Source organism: Doryrhamphus excisus, chromosome 10, assembly GCF_030265055.1.
Source record: "Doryrhamphus excisus isolate RoL2022-K1 chromosome 10, RoL_Dexc_1.0, whole genome shotgun sequence".
In the NCBI taxonomy this organism is placed as follows: Eukaryota; Metazoa; Chordata; class Actinopteri; order Syngnathiformes; family Syngnathidae; genus Doryrhamphus; species Doryrhamphus excisus.
The window spans coordinates 10,902,241-10,912,358 of record NC_080475.1 but is presented as its reverse complement, the minus strand read 5'-3'; the positions used below and the strand labels follow the sequence as shown (position 1 = coordinate 10,912,358).

At 42.8% G+C, this 10,118-nt stretch overlaps 1 protein-coding gene across 1 annotated transcript; it reads right to left on the bottom strand.

The window, feature by feature from the left end:
• Nucleotides 1–553: 553 nt before the first annotated feature.
• cryaa (crystallin, alpha A) lies at nucleotides 554–1,735 on the bottom strand. Its single transcript, XM_058085979.1, has 3 exons — nucleotides 1,386–1,735; nucleotides 1,189–1,311; nucleotides 554–1,122 (listed from the first exon to the last, which is right to left on the bottom strand). The coding sequence occupies exons 1-3, from the start codon at nucleotides 1,581–1,583 to the stop codon at nucleotides 913–915; spliced, it is 531 nt and encodes a 176-aa protein (XP_057941962.1). The 5' UTR covers nucleotides 1,584–1,735; the 3' UTR covers nucleotides 554–912.
• Between the last annotated feature and the right edge of the window lie 8,383 nt (nucleotides 1,736–10,118).

Here is a 10,118-nt window from a genome sequence, read left to right as displayed (position 1 = left end):
TCCATACAGAGATGGCCGAGGGTGGAATTGAACCCTGGTTTCCTCGCTGTGAGGTCTGTGCGCTCACCACTCGACCGCCGTGCCGCTGTTCCAAAAACATGCTAGGTTAATTAACGACTCCAAATTTGTCCATAGGTATGAATGTGAGTGTGAATGGTTGTTTGTCTATATGTGCCCTGTGATTGGCTGGCCACAAGTCCAGGGTGTACCCCTGCCTCTTGCCCGAAGACAGCTGGGATAGGCTCCAGCACCCCCTGCGACCCTCGTGAGGATAAGCAGTAGAAAATTAATGAATGAATAATGTTAAATTGAGATGTCCGGAGGCCATTTTTGGTCTACAGCTCTTTTTCTTCTAAAAATACAATTTCTTCATTATTATAGATATATTTTATTAGATATTGCAATGATGTGCTTTGTCACCTGATACACAAAGCTAAGATGTGGATTGAATCTTTATCTGAGTCCCTAGTTTTTCATGTGTGCGCCGTCCTCGATGGTAAAGGTTGGACACCCTTGTGGTTTGTTGGTTTGAGAGAAGCACACAAGAATATCATATTGTTAATTGTGTAGCTTTATTTCTTTTTTTTTCTTTAGCACGGACTTCTCAGTGTAGAGGTATCCAGTTAACAAGGCATAGACTACAAGACAGGATATAATGGAAGACCTGTGAGGAGAAGTTTCATGGTCTGGTGCAGTAATGGAAGCAGAGTGTAACGTTTGTACCTTTTTATCAGCAGATGACAACTTGACCGCTTGACCTAAACTTTTCTCACAGGAGCATTTTTTGTTAAAAAAAAAATACTAGAGATGCTCTATGAGATTATGCTAAGAACACGCTAGGGGTGGGGGGGTAGGAGTGAAGCGAGTGTTAGGGAATGGAGAATATGTGGAGATCATCCACCACTTAAGCTTTTAGGAAGAGGCAGCAACATTGGGCTTGTCATCACGAGTGACAGGGATCTTGCGCTCGCTACGGCCGGATTCGCTCCCCCCGCCAACTTTCGGCCCGGTCAGTGTCAGGAGACCATCAGCGGACAGCGTGCAAGTGATGGCTGATTGGTCCACGCTGGAAGGGAGGCGGTAGCGTCTGTGAAACTCACGGGAGATGTAACCGTGGTCATCCTGCAACATTGAGCAGTTAATTAATTAAGTTAATTATGAGCGGTAAGACTTTCTGAAAGGACTCACCTGTCTCTCTCCGTGCTTTCCTTGGATCTCTACGTAATCATCCGTGATCTTCACACTCAGCTCATCAGGAGAGAAGTGTTTGACGTCCAAATAGACTGTGAACTTATCTCTGTCAGACCTCACCTTGGGGGGAAAAAAGGACGTAATTAATCATTAATCATTAATCACACTTGACGTGCTTTCAGCTTAGTTGTTACCTCAGACATTCCAGAGTTGGAAGAATCCAAAAAGCTTCGGAAAAGGGACTGTCTATAATAAGGGCTTATAGTAGAAGCGGCATATGGGAAGAGGTCATAATCAAACATGCCCTCTCCAAAGAACTGATCGAAGAGTCGAGCAGGGTAGACCGAGCCCAGGGCCCGTCTAAACCAGGGATGCTGAATGGCAATATCCATAGTGACCGTTAAGAGGTTTTAGTCTGGCGCAGCTCGGCTTGGCTCAGGTATTCAAAGGCAGGCGAACCGTTCAGCTTAGATTCCAGCAGGCAAAAAAAAAGGCGGAGGTCAGAGCGATGATGAAAAACGAAGCGAATGGATGGGCTTGCTCAACAGCTCCCTCTTTATATATCTAAGAAGCAGAAAGACAGGCTTTAGCCACGATCCCTCTGGAATGGCATTATGTCATAGCGAGTTTAGCACAGTCAGCAGAAAATTGGCTTGAGGATGCACTGATGGATGGGGTCTGGGATGGTGGTGGTGGGGTTTCAGGGCGGCTGATGTGACTCAATGCCACCAACAAGCCAGACACCCGGGGGCTGCCAAAACAAACCATTCTCCATGTGGAAGGCAGGACCAGGAAGTGGATTGCTGTATTGTTCCACTGTGGGAGCCGAGGCCAAGGGTGGATAAAGGCAGTGCTAGATGAAGACATTAAAACATTCACTGGACAGTAAAGTATATACAGCATTATCAATCAGACCCTGTAAAAAAAAAAAAAATAGTGGGCACAATTCAGAACCCTGAAGTCTTCCATCTCTGTCTTTAAAACCAGTGGTGCTAAATATGACTTTTGTTAGTGAGATCCACAGTGATGTTTTTGTCATGGGGCCCCAATATCCCCGAAATCCCATTGCAGGCGGTGCGCCAGGTCGAAACTTAACCAGGAAAAATATTTTTTTTTTTCTTTGCTGCCTGCTGTCCTTTTCCAGCCATCCATGCTAATCCCAATGTGAAATGTTATGAATGAATGCACCCAGCATGACAACAGACTAAGCTAACTGAGCCCTGCTTTTGCCTCAAAGCCACATGTTTGTGCACCCAAGAGGGAGGCATCCTTATTTCGACTAGAACTTTGTCCACTGGCACACATTAACAACCTTGACCTGACCTTGACCAGATCGAAATGCTAATAATCATTCATTCATTCATTCATTTTCTACCGCTTTTTCCTCACGAGGGTTGCGGGGGGTGCTGGAGCCTATCCCAGCTGTCTTCGGGCGAGAGGTGGGGTACACCCTGGACTGGTGGCCAGCCAGCCAATCACAGGGCACATATAGACAAACAACCACTCACACTCACATTCATACCTATGGACAATTTGGAGTCGCTAATTAACCTAGCGGGGGTGCTGGAGCCTATCCCAGCTGTCTTCGGGCGAGAGGCGGGGTACACCCTGGACTGGTCGCCAGCCAGCCAATCACAGGGCACATATAGACAAACAACCATTCACACTCACATTCATACCTATAAACAATTTGGAGTCGCTAATTAACCTAGCATGTTTTTGGAATGTGGGAGGAAACCGGAGTACCCGGAGAAAACCCACTCATGCACGGGGAGAACATGCAAACTCCACACAGAGATGGCCGAGAGTGGAATTAAACTCAGGTCGTGCATAGAAGGGCATAGTCAGAATCCAAAAACCTACCACTTCCACATGGAATGAGAGGAATCTTTTTTCCACAGGGCACACATGTAGACAAACAACCATTCACACTCACATTCATACCTATGGACAAATATCTTTGGACTCCTATAGAGCAGCTACACACAATAACCCGCACAGAAAACTTTCTAGATCTTCCAGAATCTGCACCTATTCTAGCTGTATTTCCTTGGACTCGCCTCAGTCACTGTCAAGCTGTCTTCATATAGACAAGCAACCATTCAACATGCAAACTCCACACAGAGATAGCCGAGGGTGGAATTGAACCCTGGTCTCCTAGATGTGAGGTCTGCGGCTAATAATAATAACGTTTGTTATTCAAATGTGCCACATTGAACCCAATATTCCAAAGCAAAAGATAAGAAATTCCGATTGAACAAAATATACGAAGACTAAAGAGGGGGTGACTTCCCATGCCCATTTCGCCACTAGTGGTATTAGTCTAATCCTGCAGGGCTTTGGCCTGTTAACACAAGCTTAGTCGCCCTATGTCCTCATGGGCCAAGAGCAACCGGGCCAGGCAGCCACGGTGGTTGTAGACTCGGGTGGTGGAGGTTGTCTGAAGTTCGGGGTCGGCTAGCTGCTGCCGGACCGGACACAGACCTTGATTAGACTGGCTTCAGTCGACCAGAGTCAGCACTCTGGCTTTTTAATCAATGGGACAGACAATTCCTGTGTGTTCAAAACCTCTACGGTTGTGGCTGCTACGCTAACATGCGTGCTGTTATTCATTCACACTTTTTTTAGTTTGATGCGGAGGCACGTGATCCGATTGGATTATTTCTATTGTCTTGAACATTGCAATGGCATTTTTTTCGAAGCGCAGGTGCGCCATGACTGCGCCCACTATATTTTTTCTTTTTTTGTTTGTTTGTTTGATCTTTTGTAGAGCTTCAACTTTTGTATCTGAACAAATCCTGCTGGTCCTTCAAGCACAGGGGGCCCGGCAGGGGGCCCGGCAGGGGGCTCTTTAACCTGGGGGTTACAAACAGTATCAGAGTATGCTTGAGTGGATAAGGTTGACCAATAGGGTGACAATTTTTGGTACCCAAAATCATTCATTCATTCATTTTCTACTGCTTATCCTCACGAGGGTCACGGGGGGAACAGTGGAAAAGACGGTATAAAGGTCTTCAAAGACGGTATCAACCATGTTTATTGTCTTTTGTCACGGGGAACGTGAGATAGAGGCGCGAACGGTGCTAACCGTGAGTGCACCACTACTGCACTGAAGATTCATTCATTTATTCATTTATATCGCTTATCCTCGCGGGCATGCTGGAGCCTATCCCAGCTGTCTTCAGGCGAGAGGTGGGGTACACTCTGGACTGGTCGCCAGCCAATCACAGGGCACATATAGACAAACAACCATTCACACTCACATTCATAACTATGGACAATTTGGAGTCGCTAATTAACCTAGCATGTTTTTGGAATGTGGGAGGAAACCGGAGTACCCGGAGAAAACCCACGCATGCACGGGGAGAACATGCAAACTCCACACAGAGATGGCCGAGGGTGGAATTGAACCCGGGTTTCCTAGCTGTGAGGTCTGCACGCTAACCACTCAAAAACCCCAAAACAGTTTTCATGTTTTTGCGAGTGATACAGGTAGTCTTTGACCATGTGCGCTTTGGTCAGGATCTTGGACCATGCTGCTAGATCCATCACTGGGTGCAACTAGAACTGTTAGAGGTCTTCTTGTTGTTGGGTTTTCTTATCTTCTTGTCTATTTTTTTTATTTTTGTAGTACTTCTTTTGTTTGTGTTTCAACTAGATTCTGTGGAAGGGTGGTACCAGGACCAGCATCTTAAGCCAGATGCTAGATGGGTTGGCATTCTGGGAGCTGATTAGTACTGTATTTTACTTTACAGTACTAATGGTCTTTCCCGAGATCCTCTATCCGGGCTTTATTCCTGTGAGCTCCTGTTTTGGTGCTATAATCAAAAACATAGCATCTTGGGTTCCTTCATAACGAGAACTTGGCTAACCAGACTTGATGAAAGGGGCCCTGTTCTACGTGTCAGACCTTACACATGTAGTATGTACGATGTGTCCTACCATGAACTTGGTGGTGGTTTCAATCTAAACCTAAAATTTCTGAACAATTGGGTACCATAAAGTCACAAGATTTCCAAGCCTTTTCATATTTCTCACCTGAAACCAGTGGATTAGGAGTCCCACTAAGGTGCCCCCAGGAACACCACATAGGGGACCTGGTACTGCGAGCACACACAATGCCTCTGCAGCCTACAAGGGGGAGAGCCCCGTTTCTGAACAAATACTTCAAGAACAGTCAAAACCAAAAAACACCTTCAGAAATGACAAAACAAACACAACACAAACTTATGATTTTCAGATTTTAATTTGAATTATGAATAGAAAAACACAAAACACTCCTAATGATATCCAGATTCTTATCCACCATTTTGGTGAGCTGTGCTCTACTACTCTCTACTGGAGTACTTTTACATTACAAGACAATCATGTGCAGGGTTCTCAAACTATTTTTTCTCCAACTACTTCCCAGTACTTCATATTCCCAAGTATTCCCATCTGAATGTTTGATCAAAGGGTGACATCATACTAATTAAAACCTACTTGAAGGTAATGTTACATAGTGTTCTTCCACTTATGCTTTATATATATATCAAATAACTCTTATTGACATATACATTATGTATTTTCAACTCTAATATTCAGGTCTTTTTGTGTCTTTACTGCAAAGACATTGTACAATCATGCCACATTGTATTTGGCTTTCATTAATAACAGCAAACAAGAAATGCCAGTTTGCTATCTTGATTAATGTCTGTTTTCACTTCCTTAATTTCCTCATGTGGTGCACAGCAGTCAAATGTCAAGCCATGATACACTGACACCCATTTGCCACTAGGGGGCGCAGTTTCTGCAAAAAACAAACAAACAAAAAACTCATAAAGTAAGCCAGAGCACTCTTGTTGTTTTTGGAGGAGTCTAAACTAAAAAGTCTACGGTTTTTGTCCCAGTCCACCCATGGGACTCTGAGAACTTAGAAAAGGTGAATTTGTGTTACTAAACAATACATATTTGTGAAAATAAACTAAGTTATCAACCCAATTCTGATACTACTCGATACTCTCGCTACTTAAAATGATCCCATACGACTCTTTTAAATGTTAAGCCATATAAGCACAAAAATGACATAATAGTTGTTTGGAACGTTATATATTTACATTATTCTTGACATAAATTTAGCAGCAACAAATGCGAGGAGCCACTGGGGAGCCGATAGAGCGTCTGTGAGCAAACTATAAGAACCGAATCACTTAAAAGAGCCGGAATTGCCTTGTTTGAGAGTCGTGTGCACGTGAGGCTGAAAGGGTAGTATTACAGGGAAGAGACGCTGTAAACAGAGAGATGTGTTAGCAAAGGGAAAGCTAACAGAGAGAGAGAGAAAGAGATGTGTAGCAGAGCGTCACTATTTCCTGCAACATCAAACGTGACGTTATAGCGTCAACTACAGGATATGTTTTTTTTTTAATTACAATATTTTGGAGTTCTGTCGAACCGAGCAGAAAGATCGCACCGAGGAGTTGCGCGCGCACAGGGCCGGTATAAATAATCTTTTAAATTAGCAACAAAACAAGTAAAACAAAAGAGAGAAAAGAACATAAAACCGCTGGGGTTGAAGTGTGACTTCCGCCGGTTCATCGAGGTCGGAACGAACGGCACCGCGGGCATGTTGAGCGGCTCTGCACCTCCCGTCCTGGATGATGTTTTCGAGGAGGACGACGTGTTCGGCGGCGGGGAGGAGATCGTTGTCGGTCCGCTGCAGTCTGGGAGTTGCCAGGTGAGTTGGATTTTTAGTCTGAACCTGAGCACATTCATATTCATATCACACCGAACACACTTGTTTTTTTTCATATTTTTACTGTATTTTACAACAATATTAACACCCGCAATGACAGTTTTACACGCAATCTACCGAAGACTGGAGATCAGTATATTACAATCAAAAGTAAATAGGCCTATATATATATAGTCTTAACTACATATAATCGACATTAATCGGCATTAATCAACTTTATAAACAGCTGGAATGTTAACGTTGTGTTTATACATTAACGTTGATTTGCTTGTAGCATCTTTACTGGATAAAATATGTCAAAAGGATCCTCTGCATACTTCAATTTTTCTACATGCAGCTCTTGGTGGAAAAAGTTAGGACACCCCAATCCTAGACAAAATTAAAATAAAGTAAAAATAAACAACAAACTGCTATAGAATTTAAAAGCAATTTCACAAAGCTTTATTTGCATTGCTAGAAATGTCAATCTTCACCCTCAAAAAATATCAAAAATAAAATATTACACCAAGGTGGTGTCTCCTTCAAGGGACTACCAGAGGGATGGGAGCTTCTGGCTTCCAGGATCTAAGCAGTGCTGCACTCTTCTGGACAGATGGCATATATTGCTCCTGTTATCTGCTGGAGCCATCCATCCATCCAACTTGGGGTCGTTACTGTCCTCATACTGTCCGCTGTTGCCTTCACATCCCATATTTTATATCTATCCATCCATTTTCTATGCCGCTTATGCTGGAGCCTATCCCAGCTGTCTTTGGGTGAGAGGCAGGATACACGATGTTTGTCTATACGTGCCCTGTGATTGGCTGGCCACCAGTCCAGGGTGTACCCCGCCTCTCGCCTGAAGACAGCTGGGATAGGCTCCAGCATGCCGGCGAGGATAAGCGATAGAAAATGATGTGCACTCACGGTAGTCTCTGCAGTTAGATTAGCGCTGTTAGCACCTCTATCTCACGTTCCCCATGACGATAAACATAGTTGATACCATCTTTGAAGACCTTTATACCGTCTTTTTCACTGCTCTATCTCACTATGCAGCCTCTCCACCTTCATATTTCCGCAGGGATATCCGATCATTCGATGCAGCAAAGGGATGCTAACAGTTGCTAAGAGCTGCTACCGAGTGTCAACAATGGCGCAAGCGGCAAACTACAAACATAATAAGATGAATCGGGCGACGCCATCTTGAAACATGAGACCTCCGCGTCAGAAATCCAGTCTATATCGATATGAACGATATGCTTGTTTTTGATATCGTGCTTAACAGAAATAAGTTTGGACACTCCTGTGCTAAATAATTGACGGTTTTGAACTTCATTGCTGGATAGTGCAGGTGTACCTAATTATGTGGTTAATTAATTGGCTAATTAAGGTTAGACATCACACTGTAAAAATGTGTGATTTTTGAACATCGATAAAATATGAATTTAATTTTGTTTGTTTCAGTCAGGGTTGGGGGAAGAAGCGAAGGAGGACGCCTCTCAGATGGAAGCTGACTTCGTGCAGCTGACCTTCAGGAAGCAGGTGTCTTACAGGTAAGGAAGCGACAGAAAAAGGGGAACGTGTTTATCCGCTAACCTGTTCGACCTGAACCTGACACCAGTGTTCCTCTGTTTGTGTGTCGGTTTTATACATGCATGCATCACTGCATCCGATTGGGTCACAGCGACCCTCAAAGATGTCTTCTTTGTATATGTTTCTCTATAGGAAACATGAAAGCGTCTGAGAATGGCGCGGCTACATGAGATGGCTTTAATGCCGTATTATGTAATACGCGGCATGTCCTCTGTGAGGTGAATTGCAAACCCCTCGGAGCTTAATCTCAACCCATGTTAGAATAATCAGTAACACAGTGGCTGCTAATACTGACACGACTTGGTTATGTAAGTGGGAGTGTTGTCCGCCGTGTGCATGTTTCATCTCTCTTAAAGGAAAACTGCACTTTTTTGGGAATTTTGCCCATCCTTAGGAGAGACATGAGCACACTTGTCTGTCTTTTTTCAGCGCATTATAAAGATATATAACAGATAAAAAGAGACAACACGTAATGGGAAGCACTATAAAAAAAGCACCAACAACGCTCCATTTACTTATAATTATATAATGTAACTTAAGACATATTTATGCATTTTTATTAAGTAGTATTCATGCCGTGTTGTGCGAAGGCATACACACGCGTGCACGCAAATGTTTGCATACACACGCAGTTCAGTTGCAAATGTAAACATTGTCATAATTCATGGTATATTTGTAAACAAAATATAATTTTCATGTTCAACAACCGTTTTTTGTGTTGTTTATATTGTGGCATTTTGGCTAAATTTATATGGCTACATTTTTATCAAAGTAAATGTTATGCTTGAAACATATCTTTTCACAAAAATACTTTTTTTAAAATTAAATATTCACTATCTCTCCTCTGGACATCCCAAACATCACTTTGTATCAAATGTCCCTCTGATGTACAACTTCCTGATCCTATCCATCCTGGTCACTCCCAATGAGAACCTCAGGATGCTCATCTCTGCTCCCTGCAGTTCTGTCTAAATTGTCTAAAAGTCTAACTAATAGGTATGAATGTGAGTGTGAATGGTTGTTTGACCAGTCCAGTCGCCAGAAGTCAGCTGGGATAGGCTCCAGCATACCGCCGCCGCCCTAGTGAGAATAAGCGGCATAGTAAATATTTTTATTTTTATTTTTATTTTTATTTTTATTTTTATTTTTATTTTTATTTTTATTTTTATTTTTATTTTTATTTTTATTTTTATTTTTATTTTTATTTTTATTTTTATTTTTATTTTTATTTTTATTTTTATTTTTATTTTTAATTATATTCATAATGCACACCAGAGATGGGGCCAGTAGCTACCTCAGCTTTGGTAGAGGTTTTCCATCCATCCATTTTCTATGCCTCTTATCCTAATTGGCGCGCCAATTAGTGTATCATCATACCACGCGTTGTCTTATTGGAGATAATAAACACGGACAAGGATCAGCCATTACGCTTTGACTTCCTGGATTTAATGTGCTTATTGTCCAATTAGAACACGGCAGACGGATGTCCAGTGGAAATGAAACTGACAAGATGAACATGACGGCAACAGGCTAGCCAATTAGCGTGGTCAGTACAGAGTATTTGGCCTTCCATGCCTTTAATTTGTTAGGTGTATTTTCAGCGGGTTTGAATCCCTCTTTAATA

Excerpts from the sequence above, each read along its gene's own strand:
- cryaa (XM_058085979.1), bottom strand. The coding sequence starts at position 1,583 with ATGGATATTGCCATTCAGCATCCCTGGTTTAGACGGGCCCTGGGCTCG. Across the intron at positions 1,312-1,385 it reads CCAACTCTGGAATGTCTGAG|GTGAGGTCTGACAGAGATAA; the intron begins GTAACAACTAAG and ends TTTCCCCCCAAG. Across the intron at positions 1,123-1,188 it reads GAAAGCACGGAGAGAGACAG|GATGACCACGGTTACATCTC; the intron begins GTGAGTCCTTTC and ends TCAATGTTGCAG.